This window comes from Coregonus lavaretus (genome assembly GCF_964263955.1).
Source record: "Coregonus lavaretus genome assembly, chromosome: 23".
Taxonomy (NCBI): domain Eukaryota; kingdom Metazoa; phylum Chordata; class Actinopteri; order Salmoniformes; family Salmonidae; genus Coregonus; species Coregonus lavaretus.
The window spans coordinates 40,941,826-40,967,537 of NC_140010.1; the positions used below are offsets into that span (position 1 = coordinate 40,941,826).

The 25,712-nt window shown below is 44.1% G+C and overlaps 2 protein-coding genes across 2 annotated transcripts in view; both read right to left on the reverse strand.

Moving 5' to 3' along the window:
- Nucleotides 1-13,553, reverse strand: part of faim2a (Fas apoptotic inhibitory molecule 2a) — a 56,371-nt gene extending 42,818 nt beyond the window's left edge. Inside the window, exon 1 of the mRNA XM_084188032.1 lies at nucleotides 13,505-13,553. The gene's annotated coding sequence lies outside the window, so the exon portion shown is untranslated. The remainder of the gene's footprint in view (nucleotides 1-13,504) is intronic.
- Nucleotides 13,554-13,710: 157 nt separating this feature from the next.
- On the reverse strand, nucleotides 13,711-23,963 carry LOC311099008 (ATP-binding cassette sub-family F member 2-like). The gene is made up of 15 exons (XM_084139607.1): nucleotides 23,883-23,963; nucleotides 22,469-22,647; nucleotides 22,039-22,251; nucleotides 21,412-21,594; nucleotides 20,849-21,020; nucleotides 19,825-19,920; nucleotides 18,438-18,540; nucleotides 17,156-17,251; nucleotides 16,795-16,914; nucleotides 16,092-16,181; nucleotides 15,809-15,919; nucleotides 15,489-15,551; nucleotides 15,126-15,254; nucleotides 14,578-14,781; nucleotides 13,711-14,256 (listed from the first exon to the last, which is right to left on the reverse strand). The coding sequence occupies exons 2-15, from the start codon at nucleotides 22,602-22,604 to the stop codon at nucleotides 14,140-14,142; spliced, it is 1,833 nt and encodes a 610-aa protein (XP_083995733.1). The 5' UTR covers nucleotides 22,605-22,647; nucleotides 23,883-23,963; the 3' UTR covers nucleotides 13,711-14,139.
- Nucleotides 23,964-25,712: the final 1,749 nt, after the last annotated feature.

Consider the following 25,712-nt stretch of genomic DNA (forward strand, 5'->3'; position numbering starts at 1 on the left):
CGTCGTATTAGAGAAAATGGCAGTATGTCCAACCGGCCTCACAACCGAGACCAGGCGTAACCATGCCAGCACCAAGACCTCCACATCCGGCTTCTTCACCTGCGAGATCGTCAGAGACCAGCCACCCGGACAGCTGATGAAACTGTGGGTTTGCACAACCGAAGAATTTCTGCACAAACTGTCAGAAACTGTCACAGGGAAGCTCATCTGCATGTTCGCCATCCTCACCAGGGTCTTGAACTGACTGCAGTTCAGCGTCGTAACCAACTTCAGTGTGCAAATGCTCACCTTCGATGGCCACTAGCACGCTGGAGAAGTGTGCTCTTCACAGATCAATCCCGGTTTTAAATGTACCGGGCAGACAGCGTGTATGACGTCGTGTGGGTGAGCGGTTTGCTGATGTCAATGTTGTGAACAAAGTGCCCCATGGCGGCGGTGGGGTTATGGTATGGGCAGGCATAAGATACGAACACAATTGCATTTTATCGATGGCAATTTGAAAGCACAGAGATACCGTGACGAGATCCTGAGGCCCATTGTTGTGTCATTCATCCACCGCCATCATGTTTCAGTACTGTCTTTTTGCTAGTTAGGGCCATCTACTTTAAGTGCTGCCTGTCTTCCCAGTGGCCTACTTGGTGTGTGAACTGCTGACTGCTCATAATTTGCAGATAGTTGTTGACACATCAACCAGGATCAAGGGGCAGGGCAATTTGTGAATTGTTTTGGTAATCAGTGGCTGTATTGGAGGGGGAGTTGTTTCACCTCTCCTATGCAATCAGCAATTAGTACAGTGCTCTCCACCTCTGATAGGCAATTAGCAATTAGTGTTAGTACTTAAGTCTCCCATGTTGTGTCAGCGGCGGTCTTGTCGTCAAAACTAAGACTGTTCTGCCGAGTTGTTCTGCCGAGTTTTTCAAGGAAGGCTCCACACCACTCTCTCATTGAGTAGCTTACCAAGTTATTTTCAGATGATCCATTTTCTCCCTCTCTCACCTGTCCATCTCCTCATTTGAATTCCATGCTGTCACTGTCACTTGTCTACTCAAGCTTAACATTATTGTCATCTACCACCCACCAGGTTCCCTTGGAGAGTTCCTCAATGAGCTTGACACCTTGATAAGCTAATTTCCTGACGATGGCTCACCGCTCTTCGTACTTGGCGACTTCATCCTCCCAACGTCTGCCTTCGATTAATTTCTGTCCAACTCTCTCTTTTCCCTCCTTGCCTCTTTTGACCTCACCCTCTCCCAATCCCCTCCAACTCACAAGGCAGCAATACGATTGACCTCATCTTTTCTAGAGGCTGCACGCCTTCTAATCTCACTGCAACCCCCCCTCCAGGTCTCTGATCACTACTTTGTTTCCTTTTGTCTCCCTTTCCTCCAACCCTAACTACTCAGCCCCGACCCAGATGGTCATGCGCCGTCGCAATCTTCGCTCTCTCTCCTCTTCTATCCTATCATCTCTCCCTTCTGCTAAATCCTTCTCCCTCCTGTCTCCTGATTCTGCCTCTTTGACCTTCCTCTCCTCCCTTTCTGCATCCTATGACTCGCACTGTCCCCTTACATCCCGGACGGCTTGGCCCTCCCCTCCTGCTCTGTGGCTGAGTGAATCATTGCGAGCTTACAGAACATGGCTGCGGGCAGCTAAGCAGAAATGGAGGAAAACTAACCTTCCGGAGGACCTATGATCCTTTCACTCCCTACTCTCTACCTTCTCTTCCACTGTATCCGCTGCTAAAGCCACTTTCTACCACTCTTACATTTCAAGCTTCTGCCTCTAACCCTATGAAATTCTTCTCCACCTTCTCCTCCCTCTTTAATCCCCCCCCCCCCCTCTCTGTGGATGACTTTGTCAACCACTTTGAAAAGAAGGTTGATGATGGTCCTCTGTAGCTCAGCTGGTAGAGCACGGCGCTTGTAACGCCAAGGTAGTGGGTTCGATCCCCGGGACCACCCATACACAAAAATGTATGCACGCATGACTGTAAGTCGCTTTGGATAAAAGCGTCTGCTAAATGGCATATTATTATATCCGCTACTCATTCACTCAGCCTATTGAGTCCACTGGTCTCACTCACACAGAACTACCCTACGCCTTGACCTCTTTCTCCCCTCTCTCTCCAGATGACATCCTGCGACTAGTGAGGCCTGGCATCCCGACAACCTGCCCGCTCAACCCCATCCCCTCCTCCCTTCTCCAGACCATCTCTGGAGAACTCCCATTCCTCACTCCCCTCATCAACTCATCCCTGACCACTGGCTGCATCCCCTTTGACTTTAAAATGGCCCGAGTCGCTCACCTCATCAAAAAACCAACACTCGACTCATCTGACGTCAAAAACTATAGACCTGTATCCCTTCTTTCTTTTCTTTCCAAAACACTTGAGCGTGCTGTCTCTGATCAACTTTCTCGTTATCTCTCTCACAGCGATCTTATTGTCCCTAACCAGTCAGGCTTCAAGATGGGTCACTCAACCAAGACTCCTCTTCTGTGTCACGGAGGCTCTCTGCACTGCCAAAGCTGACTATCTCCTCTGTTCTCATCCTCCTAGATCAGGGTTCTTCAATTCCGGTCCTGGAGGGCCGAAACACTTCTGTTTTTTATTTCTACCTGGTAGTTAATTGCACTCACCTGGTGTCCCAGGTCTGAATTAGCCCCTGATTAGAAGGAGAGGATGAAAAACAGAGGTGTTTCGGCCCTCCAGGACCGGAATTGAAGAACCCTGTCCTAGATCTATCTGCTGCCTTCGACACTGCTAACCACTCTCTCAGGGCTGGGCGTCTCAGGCTCTGCACACTCTTGGATTGTATCCTACCTGGCAGGCCGCTCCTACCAGGTGACGTGAAGAGGATCTGTGTCTGCACCACGTTCTCTCACTACTGGTCTCCCCCAGGGCTCGGTTCTAGGCCGTCTCCTCTTTTCTCTATACACCAAGTCACTCGGCTCAATTATATCCTTACATGGTCTCTCCTATCATTGCTATGCGAATGACGCTCAACTACTTTTCTATTTCCCCCCTTCTGACACCCAGGTGGAGACACCACCTCAATCTCAACCTCGACAAGACGGAGCTGCTCTTCCTCCTGTGGAAGGCCTGCCCGCTCAAAGGCCTCTCTATTACGGTTGACAACTGCACAGTGTCAACCTCCCAGAGTGCAAAGAACCTTGGCATGACCCTGGACAACACCCTGTCGTTCTCTGCAAACATCAAAGCAGTGACTTGCTCCTGCAGGTTCATGCTCTACAACATCCGTAGAGCACGACTCTACCTCACACAGGAAGCGGTGCAGGTAGTAATCCTGGCACTTGTCCTCTCCCGTCTGGACTACTGCAACTCGCTGTTGGCTGGGATCCCTGCTTTTGCCATCTAACCCCTGCAACCTATCAAGAATGCTGCACCCTGCCTTGTTTTCAACCCTCCCAAGTTTTCTCATGTCACCCCGCTCCTGTTGGAGCTAGGAACACAAGCATTTCGCTACACCCGCAATAACATCTGCTAAATATGTGTATGTGAGAAATAACATTTGATTTGATATTGTAGTGGATGCGAGCTTTGACTGGCTTCCAGTAGTATCTAACAATTCACAACAACACACAAAAATCTAAAAGTAAAATAATGGAATTAAGAAATATATAAATATTAGGACGAGCAATGTCGGAGTGGCATTGACTAAAATACAGTAGAAAAGAATACAGTATATACATATGAAATGAGTAAAGCAGTATGTAAACATTATTAAAGTGACTAGTGTTCCATTATTAAAGTGACCAGTGATTTCATGTCTATGTATATAGGGCAGCAGCCTCCAAGGTGTAGGGTTGAGTAACTGGGTGGTAGCCGGCTAGTGATGGCTATTTAACAGTCTGATGGCCTTGAGATAGAAGCTGTTTATCAGTCTCTCGGTCCCAGCTTTGATGCACCTGTACTGACCTCGCCTTCTGGATGACAGCAGGGTGAACAGGCTGTGGCTCGGGTGGTTGATGTCCCTGATGATATTTTTGGCCTTCCTGTGACATCGGGTGCTGTAGGTATCCTGGAGGGCAGGCAGTGTGCCCCCGGTGATGCGTTGGGCAGACCACACCACCCTCTGGAGAGCCCTGCGGTTGCGGGCGGCGCAGTTGTTGTACCAGGTGCTGTTGCGCCTTCTTCACCACACTGTCTGTGTGTGTGGACTATTTCAAATTGTCAGTGATGTGTACGCCAAGGAACTTGAAGCTTTTAACCTTTTCCACTGCGGTCCCGTCAATGTGGATAGGGGCATGCTCCCTCTGCTGTTTCCTGACGTCCACGATCAGCTCCTTCGTGTTGTTGACGTTGAAGGAGAGGATATTTTCCTGGCACCACTCCGCCAGGGCTCTCACCTCCTCCCTGTAGGCTGTCTCGTCATTGTTGGTTATCAGGCCTACTACTGTTGTGTCGTCTGCAAACTTGATGATTGAGTTGGAGGCGTGCATGGCCACGCAGTCATGGGTGAACAGGGAGTACAGGAGGGGGCTGAGCACGCACTCTTGTGGGGCCCCAGTGTTGAGAATCAGCGAAGTGGAGGTGTTGTTTGTCCAGGACCCAGTTCCACAGGGCGGGGTTCAGACCCAGTGCCCCGAGCTTAATGATGAGCTTGGAGGGTACTATGGTGTTGAAGGCTGAGCTATAGTCAATGAACAGCATTCTTACATAGGTATTCATTCCTCTTGTCAAGATGGGATAGGGCAGTGCGATGGTGATTGCATCATTTGTGGATCTATTGGGGCGGTAAGCAAATTGAAGTGGGTCTAGGGTGACAGGTAAGGTAGAGGTGATATGATCCTTGACTAGTCTCTCAAAGCACTTCATGATGACAGAAGTGAGTGCTACGGGCCGATAGTCATTTAGTTCAGTTACCTTTGCTTTCTTGGGTACAGGAACAAAGGTGGACATTTTGAAGCAGGTGGGGACAGCAGACTGGTATAGGGAGAGATTGAATATGTCCGTAAACACTCCAGCCAGCAGGTCTGCGCATGCTCTGAGGATGCGGCTAGGGATGCCGTCTGGGCCGGCAGCCTTGCGAAGGTTAACACGCTTAAATGTCTTACTCATGTTGGCCACGGAGAACAAGAGCCCACAGTCCTTGGGAGCATGCCGCGTCGGTGGCACTGTGTTATCCTTAAAGCGGGCGAAAAAGGTGTTTAGCTTGTCCGGGAGCAAGACATCGGTGTCCGCGACATGGCTGGTTTTCCCTTTGTAATCCGTGATTGTCTGTAGACCTTGCCAGATACGCCTCGTGTCTGAGCCATTGAATTGCGAATCCACTTTGTCTGTATTTTCAGAGGCTACCCGGAACATATCCCAGTCCGCGTGATCAAAACAATCTTAAAGCATGGATTCCGATTGGTCAGACCAGCGTTGAATAGACCTTAGCACGGGTACTTCCTGTTTGAGTTTCTGCCTATAGGAAAGGAGGAGCAAAATGGAGTCGTGATTTGATTTGCCGAAGGGAGGGTGGGGGAGGGCCTTGTAGGCATCCCGGAAGGGGGAGTAGCAGTGGTCGAGTGTTTTTCCAGCGCGAGTACTACAGTCAATGTGTTGATAGAACTTCAGTAGCGTTTTCTTCAAATTTGCTTTGTTAAAATCCCCAGCTACAATAAATTCAGCCTCAGGATATGTGGTTTCCAGTTTGCGTAAAGTCCAGTGTAGTTCCTTGAGGGCCGTCGTGGTATCGGCTTGAGGGGGAATATACACGGCTGTGACTATAACCGAAGAGAAATCTCTTGAGAGGTAATACGGTCTGCATTTGATTGAGGTATTCTAGGTCGGGTGAACAAAAGGACTCGAGTTTCTGTACGTTATCACAATCATACCATGAGTAGTTAATCATGAAACATACACCACCGCCTTTCTTCTTCCCAGAGAGTTCTTTATTCCTGTCTGCGCGATGTACTGAGAACCCAGTTGGCTGTATGGATGGGGACAGTATATCTGGAGAGAGCCATGATTCCGTGAAACAGAGTATGTTACAGTCCCTGATGTCTCTCTAGAAGGAGATCCTCGCCCTGAGCTCGTCTACTTTATTGTTCAGAGACTGAACATTAGCGAGTAATATACTCAGAAGCGGTGGATGGTGTGCACACCTGAATCGGAATAGAAGTCCACTCCGAATACCTCTTCTCCGCCTGCGGCGTCTTGGAGCAGCCTCTGGGATAAGTTAAATTGCCCTGGGGGTACGAACAAAGGATCCAATTCGTATTCCTGGTCGTAATGCTGGTGAGTTACCGCCGCTCTGATATCCCAACGTTTTTTCTGGCTGTATGTAATAACACATTAAACGTTCTGGGCTAATAATGTAAGAAATAACACCCAAAAAAACAAAATACTGCAAAGTTGCTTAGGAGCTAGAAGCAGAGCGGGCCATGTCTGTTGGCGCCATCTTCAGACCATGGTGCTTACCTACGGAACAGCAAGAGGAACTCCCCTCCCTACCTTCAGGCTATGTTCAAACCCTACACCCCAACCCGAGCACTCCGTTTAGCCACCTCAGGTCTCTTGGCCCTCCCACCCCTACGGAAGGGCAGCTCCAGCTCAGCCCAGTCCAAGCTCTTCTCTGTCCTGGCACCCCAATGGTGGAACCAAGCTAGGACAGCAGAGTCCCTGCCCATCTTCCGAAAACATCTGAAATCCTACCTCTTCAAACAGTATCTTAAATAATCCTCCTCACCAAAAACAGAACCAGCACTTGCACTTGCCCCCCCCCCCCCCCACCCCCCCCACCCCTTTCTAGCTCCGACTCTACTGATAGCTACTTAGAGGAACATTTTATTTTCTATGCCTGTGATAGGTAGGTGGGACAACCACATATCTTAAGATGAATGCACCAACTGTAAGTCGCTCTGGATAAGAGCGTCTGCTAAATGACTAAATGTAAATGTTTTATAGCCTGTCGGCTATAACATGGAAAATAATATGTTTTGTGATAACTGAACTGTAATTTTAATTAAGTGTGGAAAAAACAAAAAAAACAAAGATTTTTCTTAACGTTAAGGATCCCAACTTCGTCACACCCCTACTCAGGAGGCTGAAAATATCCCTGTATGGGCCCTCAGTTCTACAACTGCACCATTGAGAGCATCTTAACTTGCTGCATCACCGCTTGGTATGGCAACTGCTTGGCATCCGACTGTAAGGTGCTACAGAGGCTAGTGCCTAAGGCCCAGTACATCACTGGGGCCGAGCTCTCTGCCATCCAGGACCTCTATACCAGGCTGTGTCAGAGGAAGGCCCTAAACATTTAAGATTCCAGCCACCCAAGTCATAGACTGTTCTCTCTGCTACCGCATGGCAAGCGGTACCGATGTCAGACCAAGTCAGGAACCAACAGGACCCTGAACAGCTTCTACCCCCAAGCCATAAGACTACTAGTTAGTTAGATAAATAGTTAACCAATAGCCACCCGGACTATCTGCATTGACCCTTTTTGCAGTAACTCTTTTGACTCGCTGTTGTTACTGTTATTATCTGTCCTGTTGCCTAGTCACTTTATCCCTACCTATATGTACATACACTACATGACCAAAAGTGTGTGGACACCTGCTCGTCAAATCTCTCATTCCAAAATCATGGGCATTAATATGGAGTTGGTCCCACCTTTGCCGCTATAACAGCCTCCACTCTTCTGGCAAGGCTTTCCACTAGATGTTGGAACATTGCTGCGGGGACTTGTTTCCATTCAGCCACGAGCATTAGTGAGGTCGGGCACTGATGTTGGGCGATTAGGCCTGGCTAGCAGTCGGCGTTCCAATTCATCCCAAAGGTGTTCGATGGGGTTGAGGTCAGGGCTCTGTGCAGGCCAGTCAAGTTCTTCCACACCGATCTCTACAAACCATTTCTACGATCTCTACAAACCATTTCTATATGGACCTCGCTTTGTGCACATGTGTATTGTCATGCTGAAACAGGAAAGGGCCTTCCCCAAACTGTTGCCACAAAGTTTGAAGCACAGTGTCACACCCTGACCTTGAGAGCCCTGTTATGTCTCTAGTTAGATTGGTCAGGGTGTGAATGCTAGTTGTTCTAGTTTATCTATTTCTATGTTGGCCGGGTGTGGTTCCCAATCAGAGGCAGCTGTCGATCGTTATCTCTGATTGGGGATCATACTTAGGCAGCCACACAGAATCATCTAGAATGTCATTGTATGCTGTAGCGTTAAGATCTCCCAACACTGGAACTAAGGGGCCTAGCCCGAACCATAAAAAACAGCCTCAAACCATTATTCCTCCTCCACCAAACTTTACAGTTGGCACTATGCATTGGGGCAGGTTTGCGTTCTCCTGACATCCGCCAAACCCAGATTCGTCCGTCGGGGACTGCCAGATGGTGAAGCGTGATTCATCACTCCAGAGAACGCGTTTCCACTCCTCCAGAGTCCAATGGTGGCAAGCTTTACACCACTCCAGCCGATGTGTGGCATTGAGCATGGTGAACTTAGGCTTGTGTGCGGCTGCTCGGCCATGGAAACTCATTTCATGAAGCTCCCGACAAACAGTTATTGTGCTGATGTTGCTTCCAGAGGCAGTTTGGAACTCGGTAGTGAGTGTTGCAACCGGGGATAGACGATTTTAATGCATTACACACTTCAGCACCGTTGTTGCTCCTAGACGTTTCAACATCAAAATAATAGCAATTACAGTAGACCGAGGCAGCTCTAGCAGGGCAGAAATCTGACTAACTGCCTTGTAGGAAAGGTGGCATCCTATGACGGTGCCACTTTGAGAGTTACTGAGCTCTTCAGTAGGGCCATTCTACTGCCAATGTTTGTCAATGGAGATTGCATGGCTGTGTGCTCTATTTTATACAACTGTCAGCAACGGGTGTGGCTGAAATAGCTGAATCCACTAATTTGAAGGGGTGTCCACATACTTTTGCATATACAGTGGGGAAAAAAAGTATTTAGTCAGCCACCAATTGTGCAAGTTCTCCCACTTAAAAAGATGAGAGAGGCCTGTAGTTTTCATCATAGGTACACGTCAACTATGACAGACAAATTGAGAAAATAAAATCCAGAAAATCACATTGTAGGATTTTTCATGAATTTATTTGCAAATTATGGTGGAAAATAAGTATTTGGTCACCTACAAACAAGCAAGATTTCTGGCTCTCACAGACCTGTAACTTCTTCTTTAAGAGGCTCCTCTGTCCTCCACTCATTACCTGTATTAATGGCACCTGTTTGAACTTGTTATCAGTATAAAAGACACCTGTCCACAACCTCAAACAGTCACACTCCAAACTCCACTATGGCCAAGACCAAAGAGCTGTCAAAGGACACCAGAAACTAAATTGTAGACCTGCACCAGGCTGGGAAGACTGAATCTGCAATAGGTAAGCAGCTTGGTTTGAAGAAATCAACTGTGGGAGCAATTATTAGGAAATGGAAGACATTCAAGACCACTGATAATCTCCCTCGATCTGGGGCTCCACGCAAGATCTCACCCCGTGGGGTCAAAATGATCACAAGAACGGTGAGCAAGAATCCCAGAACCACACGGGGGGACCTAGTGAATGACCTGCAGAGAGCTGGGACCAAAGTAACAAAGCCTACCATCAGTAACACACTACGCCGCCAGGGACTCATATCCTGCAGTGCCAGACGTGTCCCCCTGCTTAAGCCAGTACATGTCCAGGCCCGTCTGAAGTTTGCTAGAGTGCATTTGGATGATCCAGAAGAGGATTGGGAGAATGTCATATGGTCAGATGAAACCAAAATAGAACTTTTTGTGTTTGGAGGACAAAGAATGCTGAGTTGCATCCAAAGAACACCATACCTACTGTGAAGCATGGGGGTGGAAACATCATGCTTTGGGGCTGTTTTTCTGCAAAGGGACCAGGACGACTGATCCGTGTAAAGGAAAGAATAAATGGGGCCATGTATCGTGAGATTTTGAGTGAAAACCTCCTTCCATCAGCAAGGGCATTGAAGATGAAACGTGGCTGGGTCTTTCAGCATGACAATGATCTCAAACACACCACCCGGGCAACGAAGGAGTGGCTTCGTAAGAAGCATTTCAAGGTCCTGGAGTGGCCTAGCCAGTCTGCAGATCTCAACCCCATAGAAAATCTTTGGAGGGAGTTGAAAGTCCGTGTTGCCCAGCGACAGCCTCAAAACATCACTGCTCTAGAGGAGATCTGCATGGAGGAATGGGCCAAAATACCAGCAAAAGTGTGTGAAAACCTTGTGAAGACTTACAGAAAACGTTTGACCTGTGTCATTGCCAACAAAGGGTATATAACAAAGTATTGAGAAACTTTTGTTATTGACCAAATACTTATTTTCCACAATAATTTGCAAATAATTTTCGCAGCCGGCCGCGACCGGGAGACTCATGGGCGGCGCACAATTGGCCCAGCGTCGTCCAGGGTAGGGGAGGGAATGGCCGGCAGGGATGTAGCTCAGTTGATAGAGCATGGCGTTTGCAACGCCAGGGTTGTGGGTTCGATTCCCACGGGGGGCCAGTATAAAAAATAAAATAAAAAATGTATTCACTAACTGTAAGTCGCTCTGGATAAGAGCGTCTGCTAAATGACAAAAAAAAAAAAAAAAAAAATCCTACAATGTGATTTTCTGGATTTTTTTTCTCTAATTTTGTCTGTCATAGTTGACGTGTACCTATGATGAAAATTACAGGCCTCTCTCATCTTTTTAAGTGGGAGAACTTGCACAATTGGTGGCTGACTAAATACTTTTTTCCCCCACTGTATTGTGTACATTTTGGAATGTTGCATTTTAATGTTGCATTTTAAAAGTAGTGCATAGATTTGTGTGGTTTGTTCAACTTTGCAATCATTGGTTTTTGTTTGACATACATTTTGAGGAGGGGAATCTGAGTCTCAGTGTCACTCTTTTATCATGGAGTTTTATTTTATTCTTGTTTGTTTTTCAAGCGCTTCTGAGATTATTTTTGTAATGAAAAGTGCTATAGAAGTTGAATAAATTATTACTATTATTATTTGTGTGTCCGTGTGCGCCAGATGCGATCAGGACACGCAGGTTGAAATATCAAAACGAACTCTGAACCAACTATATTAATTTGGGGACAGGTCAAAAAGCATTAAACATTTATGGCAATTTAGCTAGCTAGCTAGCTTGCTGTTGCTAGCTCATTTGTCCAGGGATATAAACATTGGGTTGTTATTTTACCTGAAATAAAAAATAAAATCATGTATGCACTCACTAACTGTAAGTCGCTCTGGATAAGAGCGTCTGCTAAATGACTAAAATGTAAATGTAAAATACGGTGGTCACCAAAACTGATAAAGAAACGCAACACTGTTTTGTCAATCACTCATTGATTATCAACTTGAAATCAATTGCGTGAGAGGGGGAGATGAGGTTGCATGTCCTGTTAAAACTAACACAGCTCAAAAACCACACGGAATCTGGGAATAATGTGTACATCACTGGTCAGAGGACAATTTGTAGAAGACAACTAGTAACATTTTAAAGTGTTGCATTTTGATTTAAGTGGGTAGCCAACGTGGTAAGTGTACCTTAACACTTTTTTTTTGTTAATCACTTCGATATCATGCTGAAATCAATAGAACCAGGGGCAAATGTTTAAGGTGTAGCGCTGTTTAAACTAACACTATGTTTCATGAGCTAAAAAAATAATACAGAAATGTTCCATATGCACAAAAAGCTTATTTCAATCTCAAATGTTGTGCACAAATGTGTTTACATCCCTGTTAGTGAGCATTTCTCCTTTGCCAAGATAATCCATCCACCTGACAGGTGTGGCATATCAAGAAGCTGATTAAAAATGTCTCATGTTTTGAGGGAGTGTGGAACTGGCATGCTGACTGCAGGAATGTCCACCAGAGCTGTTGACAGAGAATGTTATGTTAATTTCTCTACAATAAGCCACCTTCAATGTCATTTTAGAGAATTTGGCAGTACGTCCAACCGGCCTCACAACCACAGACCACATGTATGGCGGCGTGTGGGCGAGCGGTTTGCTGATGGCGTTGTGAATTGTAAACCCCATGGTGGCGGTGGGGTTATGGTATGGGCAGGCATAAACTACGGACAACGATTGCATTTTATTAATGGCAATTTGAATGCACAGAGATACTGTGACAAGATCCTGAGGCCCATTGTGAGGCCCATTTTTTTTGTATGGCATCTGTTATCAGATGCATATCTGTATTCACAGTTGTGAAATCAATAAATGAGGGCCTCATTAATTTATTTCAATTGACTGATTTCCTTATATGATCTAACTGTAAGTCGCTCTGGATAAGAGCGTCTGCTAAATGACTAAAATGTAAATGTAACTATACCTCAGTAAAATCGTTAATTGTTGCGTTTATATTTTTGTTCAGTATATACTATATCAGCAGTAACGGTTGGCTACTATTTAAGTGATAGTTTGACTGTCAAATCAGTGTATTGGTGTGTGGCCAGCGGATTTAGAGACCGCCCCGAATCATCGGTGCCATTTGTGAAAGAAAATGATAGGTGCATTCTAAATCCTGCAACCCCCAGCGGGTATGACAAAAACAGTTAAAAAAAACAAAGATATTCATCCGTTTTAAGCAATTGATATTGTGTCGTCTATAAACTTCTATACCAACATCACCAGTCTGAGGTAAAAAAAAAAGTGTAATTAGTATACTGTCAGTGTCCACACATTGAAAGTAGCGTAATATACATTAGAATGTAAAAAAAATATGGCAGAGTAACTCAATATCTTAATTTAGGATCATAGGAAATGAAAAGTTTCTTTAATAAACAGACATTGCTCACTATTTTAAACATTGAGATATAAAAAAATGCTCCTAAACACAATTTAACTAGGAGCTTTAGACTGCATCCATAGGGTCTGTGCAGCAGGCTGAACTTTTGACGTCCCTACCCAAACTTTGTCGTACGCTAGCTAACATTTTAGTCATTTAGCAGACGCTCTTATCCAGAGCGATTTAGTTAGTGAGTGCATACATTTTCATACTGGCCCCCCGTGGGAAACGAACCCACAACCCTGGCGTTCCAAGCGCCATGCTCTACCAACTGAGCTACACCGGGCAGTGTAAGTGATCCGTCTGACAGTTCAGATTTACATAATTTTTGACGAAGCAGTTTGGATGTAGTGAACTACCTTTTCAAAATAACTTTAGTTAAATAAAACTAACGTTATGTAGGTAAATGTCTTCCAGTGTGAATTGTTGGTACAGTACCTTGGTAGACATTTTTCCCCCCCAAGAGTACAGTAGCTTCCAACACTACTAGCTATCTATTAGCCTATGCATATTAATCTCTATAGAGTAATTAGCTAGCTAGTTCGCATAACTACACAAAATGATACCATTTGCTATCGTTGCTAAGGAAGAGCTACCAAAATGTTCCATCTCGTTAATTTAACTTTGAACTAGCTATAACGGTAGTTTACGGCTATTTTGACATCGCTGGACTGCAGATATCCAATTATTTTAAATTGTCGTACGCTACCTAAATGCCAATGAAACAATTATTTTTACCTGCTACGGTTGTCAATCCCTCGATGACCCAAACGCTAACAAGCGTAGAAATAACGTCCGGTTTCTGCCTTCAAAATAAGAGCACCTATACACCATGACATCAAAAGTGTAAGATATTAAACAGGACAAAGCTTTATGTATGCTAAAGCACTTTGTCCATGAACTGATGAGTCAAAGTTATCATATGTCACTAAAATCAAACCAAGTCAGTTACTTTGCTCCTTTATTCATACAATCCCATTATTGCAGGTACAGTTAAATAATGACAAAATAATAAAAAGCTATTTTAGAGGAAAATGAAATAAATTGGTACAGGCGGCTTACATCCTACTATATCTGAACTGTGGAAAAATGCACGTGTTCTCTAACACATTGATGGATAAATTATTTAATTTAATTGAGAAATCAAGATACCATATGTATGCCTGTGAAGAGGGTAGCAATGGAAGGCAACTAGGTTGCACCACAACCTTCCAGCAGCCTATAAAGAGGCTTTAAAAGCAGGAAGGAATTGGGCACCTTCAAATAACATGCTTCTTGAGTTATATAGCCAAGTGAAGCGGGAATGGGAAAATGGGAGTCCACAGTCTTGGGACAGTGCAGTCTTGAATCTGGGGAGGTAGTTTATTTATTTTTTATACACCATGAGAATTTTTGTCAATCTTCTTTTTCAGATGGTCTTTGTAAGCCAAGATATCCCGGTTCCATTTGGTGATGGTTTGCTTTTCGCACACCCAGATCTCCTGGGCCACCTATGGAGAACAAAGGAGAAAAGGGGTTAAATAGTGACCCAAAAACAGGACAAGCACATACAAGTGCATCAATCACAGTTCTTCCAACAAATAAACTAGAGCCATTTCTGATAAGCTCATTCAAAATGTTGACTCCGCTACTGTATACTAGTTGAGTGTAACGGCTCAGCACCGGTGTGCCATTGGCATGGTCGAGTATGTTCAGAAAGTGTGGCGGTGGTCCACCAACATATTGCCCTCAATAGGGTTGGAGGTAATCGTTTTCCATTTTAAAAACAACCCTTTCAAACAAAAATCAGGTTCCAATTCATCGATCCGCACCTGCTGGATGAGCCTGAAGTCGTGGCTAACCAGCATCATGCCACCCTCATACTCGTTGATGGCGTCGGCCAGGGCATCGATGGTCTCTATGTCCAAGTGATTGGTGGGCTCGTCCAGGAAGAGCATGTGGGCGTTCTGCCCGGCCAGCCAGGCAAAGCACACCCGGCACTTCTGCCCGTCGGACAGGTTTCTGATGGGGTTCACCTGGGGGAAAACAGAAAATTGTCACAAGACAGTTCCCCCAATTCATATATAGGGTTTTAATTCAATTACAGACTTGGTTTGAATTTCAATTGACTAAAACCCTGCAGACCTGGGTTCAAATAGTTATTTTTTTCTCCATACTTAAGCTGACCTTGGAGCTTGCGTGGTACAAATGGAACTGATGGAATAGTCCCAAAAGTACAAACCCCGCTCCCCTGGCACACCAGACACGCTCAATCAAACATTACAAAGATTTGAAAGCAAAACGTTATCTGAATGCAGGTCTGCAATTCAGACATGACAATATTTGAGGATCACAATTGATCACTAACGATCAAACTGACCTGCTGTTTGCCCGTCAGCCCATAGCGGCCAATGATCTTCCTCATCTCCTCCCTCTCCTTGATCTCTGGGTAACATTTCATCATGTAATCTAGGGGAGAGAGGTCGAGTTCCAGCTGCTCTGTTAGATGCTGGAGAGGAAATAAAGAGTAGGTTCAGCCATGTGAATCATGGAGATTTGTAAAAATGTCTTCAATCAAATAAAAAGTAATCCACTTCACAACCAAGCACAAAATTAGTCAGTGGAACTGCATTATTTTTTCTTAAATTTGCAGACTACTCCAATTTTGGCATTGTAGGAGCATACGCACTTAAATGATTTAAGACAGTTTAGGGTACCAGTGCACTTTAAAATGGTATGGTACCTGGTGATATCTTCCAATCTTGACGTGGGAGTTCTTGCGGATCATACCGTCAGTGGGGAGGAGCTGAGGACAAAGACAATGAGGAGACATTGGTAGGGATGGAGAGAAGGCAGTTGTGGGATATCTGTTCAGAGAAATGCATAGGCAACTGAACAGGAAATAAACAGCTTACATTTCTACTTATTGACCATCCTCACTTATTAGTAAAAATGGTACCACTTTTTATGGTAAAGCGTCATGGCATGGCCGAATAACAGGACAACAATTCAAGTCTGCTAAATGACCATATACGGTATAGTCATAACAATATCAAGACTCACCTCTCCCATGAGGAGTTTAAGCAGGGTGGACTTCCCGGCACCGTTGGGCCCCACAAGGGCCACTCTGGTGTCGAGGTCGATACCGAACTCAAGGTTCTTGTATATATGGGGCTGAAACATCAAACAAGGGAAAAATGTAAGACAATATTGCGAAAAACATGATACAGTATAGTTTGGAGCTGGAATCTCTTTAGTATTTCATTTTAGGAACAGTTACAAAATAAAACAAATTGAGCAAAACATTCATTAGGCAGAAGTGAGAGAGGGTTCAACAACCACCTACCTGGTCATCAGAGTACTTGAAGCTGACATTCTGGACCATGATGACAGGAGGGGGAATCTTCCCACAGGGAGGAAAACAAAATGACAGGGTCTAAAAAAGGAAAAGAATAATGAGTTATGAGTTCAGGATGGTTTGCAGGTGTTATTCTTTGATTCCTGCCTTGTGACACCCTGAAGGAAGCTATGAGATTATGGATTCTCTTTTGCAATTATATAAAACAAATCTGTTATCCTGGAACTGACAAACCCTGTGGCGTCTACGCTACACTCTTTTTGGCATGCTGCTTAGATCAGATAAACGCTTCGGTCTAGTTTTTGTCAACGTGCCCCCGCACTGAGAACACACTGCCTGGCAGGGGCACTATAATTCGGCCTTTTGTTTACATCATGTCACAGCAGCAAACCAACAAAAAAAGCACAGTAGGAAAGGAACATCAAAATGTCACTTGCAAAAAAAAATGATGTATCAAATCTGACTATAATCTGCGACTTCATAAATAGAGTACACCCAAACTCTGGTCACCTGCCTGCAGTAACATCCACTATAACTAGGGTCAAGAGATTTTCCTGATCATGTGACTAGCCCGCCCATGGAAAAACTCTGGGCTGTAGCCAAAACTACAAACTTGTTATACCTAAAAGAGCACCTGTCTGACCCCATGGGAAGCACCATCACCCCTGTCAAAGTCACTAAATAGACTTACTTGGTCATTCTTAACACTCTCAGTCAGGCCCGAGGCCACCATCTTCTGCAGCGTCTTCTCTTTACTCTGGGCTTGGCGGGCCAGCTTGGCTGAACCGTGCCCAAACCGGGCTATGTAGTTCTGGTGGGGTAGTAAATAAAAGAAAGTAAGAAAAAGAGAGAAGAGGGGGGGTGGGGTTTACAAAACTGACATTTGGTGAAGCAGTTCACTACCAACACTTCCTCATCGGCCACAAGCTTGGTGGTTCCAAAATAACCCATCACTATGGCTGACGTATCACATATTACTGGCCCGAATTTCACATACATATTGCCAAACTACTTGTGTATGTGAAAGTGTCGTGAGAGAAAGGGGATTTTACCTTCATGTGTTTGATCTGGTCCTGCTCCCAATTGAACCTCTTCATCTGGTTCTCTTCCAGCTCCTCCCTGGTCTTAATGTACTGGTCATAGTTACCCTTTAAGGAAGTAAACAAATATTAGTTTAGATGATTGTGTACCATTTTACACTTAAAGGGATGTACTCCCACATCTTTTTTCTTTTACTTTGTTTTTATGACTTGAAAATAGTAAGCTTTTAAATCATAGTAACTCACCAAGGCAAAATACACTATAACAAGTAAGTGCAGAGTTCAATAAACATTCTGACAGGTGGAATTTCATAACTTTTCCATGACATCTAACCAAATTTGATCAAGCCCTGCTCAAATCACAAAGCCAGTTTATCAAGGTTTGGTTGAGGAGCAAATTTCTAAAATGTGGTTTGATATATGACTGTAGGTCGCTTTGGATAGAAGCGTCTGCTAAATGGCATATTATTATTATTTATATAGAGGGACTGGAATAAAGGCCTGCACACCCAATAAGCTCTCCTGAAGGATGGTTGACCACCCTTGATGTGTAACATTGCAACCAAATATATTTTGTTCCTTTTGAAATAATTAGCTCATTCAATATATCAAAGATGAAATGGCTATGGTAGGCTACAAATCTTTTTATTCAGCTGAAGCAAGCCCACAAATTCAGGAAATGTACCTTTCCGAGTATAGGCATGTATCTTTGCTACCTAACTTAGAAGTGTTTACTTTGCAGGCCAAATAGCATCTATCGAATTGCAATGTCCCATACATTGGATACCCAAATCAAATGGAAGCATCTACAACAAGTTTTGAAGCCACACAATCCAAAATAAAGGCTACATCAGATCTTTTTTTCCTACAGTTACTGTTCACAATAGCAAAGTGAATTGTTTGTTTCGTCAAAAAGTCCTGGCAGAAATGTTGATTTAAAATTTTATTGATATAATATTAACTGCCTGAATATCACATTAAACAGAAATTAATGTCCATGACTTTTCAAAACTTCTCGGATTTGATCATTTTCCAAAACTCATCCAGGCCTGGAAAACACCATTAAAAAAAAATCCTTGACTTTTCCAGTATTTCCCATGACCGTACGAACCCTGTAAATGGTTGAAGTCTGAGCTTTAACTGGGTCCATTTGGTTAAGTAAGTTTAATGAACTAGTGTTTATTTATCAACTGAAGACAGGAAAAGCAACTGCTCAGACCTGGAGAATTATTCTAAACCACACAAACATCTTGTTGGTCCATGGTGGCTCATGGTGGAGTGCAGTTGCTCTTACCGTGTAGTATTTCAGCTTGCGCTCGTGTAAGTGCATGATGTTGGTGCACACGCCGTTGAGGAAATCTTGCGAATGGGAGATAAGGACCAGAATACGTTTGAATCTGTAGAATAAGAGAAAGGTTGCAACTTAGGACACTTCTAAATAGCAACAATGTCAATGCTTGAGTTACACAAACCATAGGGATTATTTGTACAATGTCAGGGAACATAGTCAAAGGTACAGGTAACTGCCAAAATAAAGGAAACACTTGAGTAAATGAGGGATATTGAAAGCAGGTGCTTCCAAACAGGTGTGGTTCCAGAGTTAATTAAGCAATTAACATCCCATCATGCTTAGGGTCATGTCTAAAAATGCTGGGCAGGCCATTATTTTGGCTCCCATGGCTATGCCTTGCCTGGCTACCCAAACGCTACGCCCACAGACATTCGTTTCTTCTCCATAATGAGTCGGGATCAGAGTACCCCCCCAACAATTTCTAAAACGCAAAACACATTCTTACCTATTCCGATTGGTCGCAGAAAGCGATGGGTTGGGCCAGAGCATGCGTGGGTAAAGCTACATTTAGAAAATGTGTCATTGGCTGTGACACCGGTTGGTTAGAGATGATCCATTCGCTGATGACTTGGTTTTGTCCAACACCCCTCATTTTGACATGAAACAATACCCCCACCCACAGGGCACGAGTGGTCACCGAATGGTTTGATGAGCATGAAAACAATGTAAACCATATGCCATGGCTGTCTCACTCACCAGAGCTCAACCAAATTGAACACTAACGGGAGATTCTGGAGTGTAAGACAGCATTTTCCACCACCATCAACAAAACACCAAATGATGGAATTTCTTGTGGAAGAATCCCTCCAATAGTGTTCCAGATATTCTGGCTCGTGGTAGCCCAACGCCCCATTAAGACACTGTCAGTGTTTCCTTTATTTTGGCAGTTACCTGTATATAGCTAGTTAGCACAGAACAATAAACTCCATGTGCAATGTCTAAAACAAATATGTTATCTTGGAACTAACAAACCCTGTGGCATCCGCTCTACTCTTTTTGGCATGCTGCTTAGATCAGATAAACGCTTCGGTCTAGTTTTTGTCAACGTGCCCCCGCACTGAGAACACACTGCCTGGCAGGGGCACTATAATTCGGCCTTTTGTTTACATCATGTCACAGCAGCAATAATAGCGGCTTAAAGAGGAGTAGATCATATAAACGTAGTGTTTCGATTTTCCAGTTTACCTCGAGTTGTCGATCAATCCAGAACACTTACATGTCATAGCAGAAACCTGCCTTCAACCAATCTAAGGTGACTTTTCACATTAAAAAGTAATGATACAGACAATTGTTTCTAGAGAAGTCATGTCCTGTGTGTAAATGGCCTTACTGGCTAAGCTCTTCCTCCAGCCACACACAGGCGTCCAGGTCCAGGTGGTTGGTGGGCTCATCCAGCAGCAACATGAAGGGCTTCAAGAACAGGGCCCTGGAGACAAGGAACCCACAAACCCAGGTTAGTAGGTCTTCAAAATAACAGTGCTAAAATAGGCTTATTCACACACACCCCAAAAAAAATAAAAAAAATAAACAGGGCATGTGCGAATGAAAAACACAATTTACGGGTAGGTCTTATTGAGGTTGTGATTTAGATATTTTTTACTCTAAAACCTCTTAAATAGTTATGACTAAAGGCATTTGGGCAAAGTGAAACTCAAGAGTGGACAGAACTGCTGGGATCAGATAAACGCTTCGGTCAATTTTTGTCACTGCGCCGCTGCACTGAGAACATACTGCTTGGCGGCGGCGTTATCATTCGGCCTTTTTTCACATCACTTCCAAACAGTTCTGAGCCAAACGCCTGTGCATCAGTAGAATATAGTTGGTGTCCATGTTTTGTTAGGATTCGACTGGTCAAGTTAGGGCAGTCAAAGATAAAGTGGGAAAGAAAAAAGTGTTTGTGGCTTGATGTTATTTAGCCAATTCCAAACAGAACCCTCACAGCCCCTATCCCAAGGCTCTTCATGTAGACTGACAGTTTTCTGGACTGGTTTAGACAGTTGAAGCGAGGCTTAAGAGAGTCTAGGAAAAAGACTGGGCTCAAGGCCTGTACTCATATAGTGTCTCACAGTAGGAGTGCTGATCTAGGATCCGTTTCGCTTTTTATGTTATAATGAATGAACAGGGGCATGGGGCGGAGCTGGGGCCGTATTCTCAGAGTAGTGGTGCTGATCTAGGATCCGGTCACACCTGTCCATGTGATCCTCTTCATTATGATCCAAAAGTTAAAACTGATCGTAGATCAGCACTCCTACTCTTGGAAGCTTTATGAACACAGGCCCAGATCCCAAATATGCACGGAGACGCTTTATTAGTGTAGGTAAAGGTTTGTCTTTGTACTGTACAGGGTTTTGTACCTGGCCAGAGCGACGCGCATCCTCCAGCCTCCGCTGAAGTCCTTAAGCTTCTTCTGCTGCATGGGGGCGGTGAAGCCAAGACCGTGGAGGATCTGGGAGGCCCGCACCTCCGCCTTGTCTGCGTCCAACTCCTCCAGACGCTCGTACAGCTCCATCAGCTTCTCACACTCGGCTTTAGGGGAGAGAAAAGGGAGCGAGAGAGAGGAAGAGGGGGAGCAGGAAAAAAGAGAAGGAGATGAGCGTTTGGGTGGAGGAGAGGAGACGAGGAGGATAAGAAGAGAAGAGTTGGGTTGGGTGGAGAGAAAGGGAACTTTTACTCTGTGGTATCTCTTATAACTGGTTGGAGCAAAACTGAATCAAGGATATTATCCCACCAATTAAGCCTTTGTGCCCTTGTCCCGATGCTACATCATGAAGGGAACACATTATGCAGGACTATTCGGGACATGGGAGGTAGTGTACCACGCCTAGGAAGGGAAGCTGCCACAGTGAGCACAGTTCCCATGGTAACATGGTAATTCACAGAACTACTACAACCAAGCCACCATTATGAAGCAACTCACAGTCCTCGGATGCCAGGCGCTCTGCCTCCTTCTCCAGATGTATCCTTTCCTCGTCCACCTCCATGACACACTGCAGTGCAGTCTTCTCGCTGGGAGCCATCTCACGGGTTAGGTGGTAGATGTCAATGTGCTCTGGGATAGGTACCTCGCGGTGGCCAATGGCTGCCAGCAACATGGATTTACCTGGAAAGAGAAGGATTTGTAAATGTGTCATTTTAGAGTCCCCGTAGAGCTCAAATTTGTATTTGTAAATAAGGTGGGGATAGTTCAAATAAACTTCTACACAGAAGATAGAGGGTCTACGGCTACTGTTCAGTTATTAATGTTATACGGGGCTAATACATACACCTGGTAAAACTAGGGCATATTATGTCCTGAGGAGATAAAGGCTGAGTTGGCAGAAAGATGTCCCTTGTGGATGGGTGTAACTAACACTGAAATGAGCAATGACGTAGCAAAAATAGGTTTCCCAAGGGCACTGGGTCATGTTCATTAGAGCACACGACAGCAAAATGTTTTCCAATGTAAAAGGGTCTTAATGGATAAATTCCTACCCAAAACACATTCAAAGCGCTTACTTCCTCTTTGTGCCTACTGAACACGCCCCATGTGATGGTCACCACTTACCAGTGCCGTTGAGGCCAATGAGGCCGTAGCGGCGGCCCGAGTTGAGCTCCAGGCTGGTGTCCTGCAGCAGCTCCTGCCCATGGAAGGTGAGCGACATGCTGGTGACGTGCACATCCGTGCTGTTGGGGTGCGATGCCAGCACGCCGGTCACCGCCCGTGCCTCCGTCTTCTTCAGTTCAAATTCATCCATCTCCTTGGTCAGGCTTTCCACGCCTGTAACTCAGTGACATGGAGGGCCGATTAGTCAGTCATTTCTCCATATGAAGGGTTACCCATCTCCACTTACATACATCTGCATACCAGCCTACCCCTGTTTAACATGAGAGAACAACCACCCGGAATACAAATACATTTCTGAAACTTTAAGTAGCTGTGAAGAGGATTTAGACTTGAGCCCTTCTTTAGTTGATCTATGATCGACAACTATTACCATTGCTTATGCCTCCATTCTCCTGGCCTTCTTCTGGTTTCTCTCCCTCTCCATCTTCTGTTTTTTTTGTCTTCTGCCGGGATTTGGCGGCTTCTTTCTTCTTCTGCGCCTTCTTCTTGGCCAGGTCTGAAGGCATGGCTGCTGTTGACCTCGACAAAATTAAACCTGAAGACAGAGAGCTGGGGGACAAAGCAGGGAAAACTGGGTCAGTAAGCTAATATGGTAAGCAGTCTTCAAGTCAAAAGGCCCGTGCCATTTCGTTTTGTTTGACACGGCGCCTAAAATGGAAACGCCTAGCAAGCCAATGTTGGGAGTCATTCTGTATCCCAACACCAAGACAAATGGAAGTAATATATCAATTTGGTTGGAAAGGGTTTGTTATCGTCATCGTGAAACATGTTGCTGACCAGCTAAATGACCAATTAAATGTACTTAACCCTCTTAAAGCTCTGCTTGATCTGGCTTTAGTCGAACGGCTTGCATGTCCTCCGTTGCCATTCATACGAATCGCAATCGAAGACGATCCATTGAGAATTGCTCAAGTTAGACCGACGATAGAATTTACGCGCAGTTACCTAATCATATTTCGCAACTAGCGCTAGTTAGCTAACTAATCATATTGCGCATTACATTGGTGTTATGGCGATACGTCAGTGTATTCCGGGCCTAACATTGTTGCTCAACACTAATAAATGCCAGCATCCTATACCTGGCCAGCCGAGTTATCTTCCAGCATAGCAGTAGGCACTGAATAACTGGGGTAGCTAGCCAGGTGGCCTATGGCTAACCTCACGTATCGTCCTCATACTCCTTTCCTGACATTTAAATTACCATGGCTAGCTACCTGGCTAAAGTTATATTCGCTCAGAACTGTACGTAACGTTCGCTAGCTATCAACATTTAATCAGTTAGCCAACTGCAAATTTACGTTAACTAACTAGCTGTTAAACTGGCGCGCTGGGCCATTGTATTTTGGTGACTGAAATATTGAGGCCCTACCAAGTTAGCTCAAACCGGCTAGCCAAACTACCTCCAAATCTCAAACTAGTAGCTAAGCAATCTTATCACAAATCCAGGAAGTCCGTGTGGGCTTTGTTATATTTCGATTTGTCAGATGCCAATAATCCCACTGGATAGAAATCCCAAACTGATTTTAGAGTCACGGACGCCGGTCAGCTAACTGGCGGCTAATGCCGAGAAACTCGTGGTCCTCTTTTCATTGCATTGTGTAGTAGCTAGAAACTAGCTAGTTTACCGGTATGCTAGCTAACGTTCTCAAACAATTCCAAACAAACATATCCTGCCAACAATTTATCAGATGCTTTTTACTGAATTCAACAAGATTTAAAAACTATTTGTGACTATGTTAGTTGTGGTTTATATATGTTTAAATATCATGCTAGCGTTTTCTTACCGGTCTTTTTCCTCTTCACCGGCGGCTGCGACGATGTTGGAAACGCACAAGAAAGAATGAGCTCGTTGTCGCGTGTCCCAATGCCGGTTCACCGACCAATGAAATGTCGAGTTGTCTTTCTAGACCTACTTTCTCATTTTAATATAGGGCGGGTAAAATAGGAAGGGTTGTGGGAAATTGTGTTTTCTGTACGTTATTACATAAAGACCAGAAATGATTCATTATTGCAACATCATTGATGGACCTCATTTTTCACAGACATTTTGGATTTACGGCTTGTCAGAATTTGCACTCTTTTTTACTGGAACACGTTTTAGGCTACATAGAACTCCAGTGAAACAAAAATAATGATTGTTATTCAATAGGCTTAAAATAAATAATTGTAACTATTGAGCTTATTTACACATCTAAAGACTCAAGCAGGGTTGTGGTCAATTCCATTTAAATTCAGTCAATTCAGGAAGTAAACTGACAATTCAATTTTTTCTCATATTGAGTTAAATCTCAAGTTCAGTCTACTATATTGGTTTGCATCAGTTTAAAAAATAAACCACAACATAACAACATTGAATCATAACAACAGAAAATACATATAATCCGTAACCAAGGAAGGCCCTAAAAAGGAAGGCCCTAAAAATTATCAAAGACTCCAGCTACAATAGTCTTAGACTGTTCTCTCTGCTACTGCACAGCAAGCGGTACCGGAGCGCTAAGTCTAGGTCCAAAAGGCTTCTTAACAGCTTCTACTCCCAAGCCATAAGACTCTTGAACAGCTAATCATGGCTACCCGGACTATTTGCATTTGGTCTATCGAGATTCAGAAATTGCACTAAGGCTTGGCAGTCAAGGGTTAACCCTTGCTTAATAAATCAGACTGAAACCAGCTTTCTGGGGACACAGTCTGAATTAAATCACTGCAAAAGAGACAGAATCATTAGATCATTTGTTTTGGTACTCTCCATTTGTAGCTTGATTTTGGTCACAGGTCCAGGAATGGCTGAAGGATTGCAATATTTACCTGGAGCTAACCCTGCAGATAGCATTACTGGGTGATCTGAAAAGTCATAGTCAATCGATCAATAATATAATAAAACATTTAGCAAAAATGTTTATTTTCAATTTACAATCGGTAGAAACAATGAGAATAGAAGGGTTCAGAACTTTTGTGAAACATCACAGTACAGTTGAAAAATATATGGCAAACAGAAATCCGATATGGATGGTGTTAAGAGATAGATTGGAGGTGTTGAATGGAGCTGAAGGATGGGACTAATACCAACTAACAACAACTAATAACAACAAGATAACTAATGTAAAGCATACTGTGTCCATAATAAGTATATAGGTTATAGGTTGAGAGCTTTTGTGAAAGAGCACAGTTAGAAAGATATGGCATATAGAAGCAAACCGGATGGACATCATGAAAATGATCGGAGAGGTTGAGGGTAGAGGAAGTTCAGGAGTAAAAACAAACAAAAGAGAATTTTTGTAAAATTGACTGTGTCCATAAAATGTATATTTATTTATTTTTATTTCACCTTTATGTGGCCAATACAATTTGATTTGATTTGATTTGAGAACACGTTCTCATTTACAACTGCGACCTGGCCAAGATAAAGCAAAGCAGTGCGATAAAAACAACAACACAGAGTTACATATGGGGTAAAACAAAACATAAAGTCAAAAATACAACCTAAAATATATATACAGTGTGTGCAAAATAATTACAATTAGTATTAACACTGGAATGATAGATGTGCAAGAGATGATGTGCAAATAGAGATACTGGGGTGCAAATGAGCAAAATAAATAACAATATGGGGATGAGGT

Excerpts from the sequence above, each read along its gene's own strand:
- LOC311099008 (XM_084139607.1), bottom strand. The coding sequence starts at position 22,604 with ATGCCTTCAGACCTGGCCAAGAAGAAGGCGCAGAAGAAGAAAGAAGCC. Across the intron at positions 15,920-16,091 it reads TCAAGTACTCTGATGACCAG|CCCCATATATACAAGAACCT; the intron begins GTAGGTGGTTGT and ends TTGATGTTTCAG. Across the intron at positions 15,255-15,488 it reads AGATTGGAAGATATCACCAG|CATCTAACAGAGCAGCTGGA; the intron begins GTACCATACCAT and ends TTTCCTCTCCAG.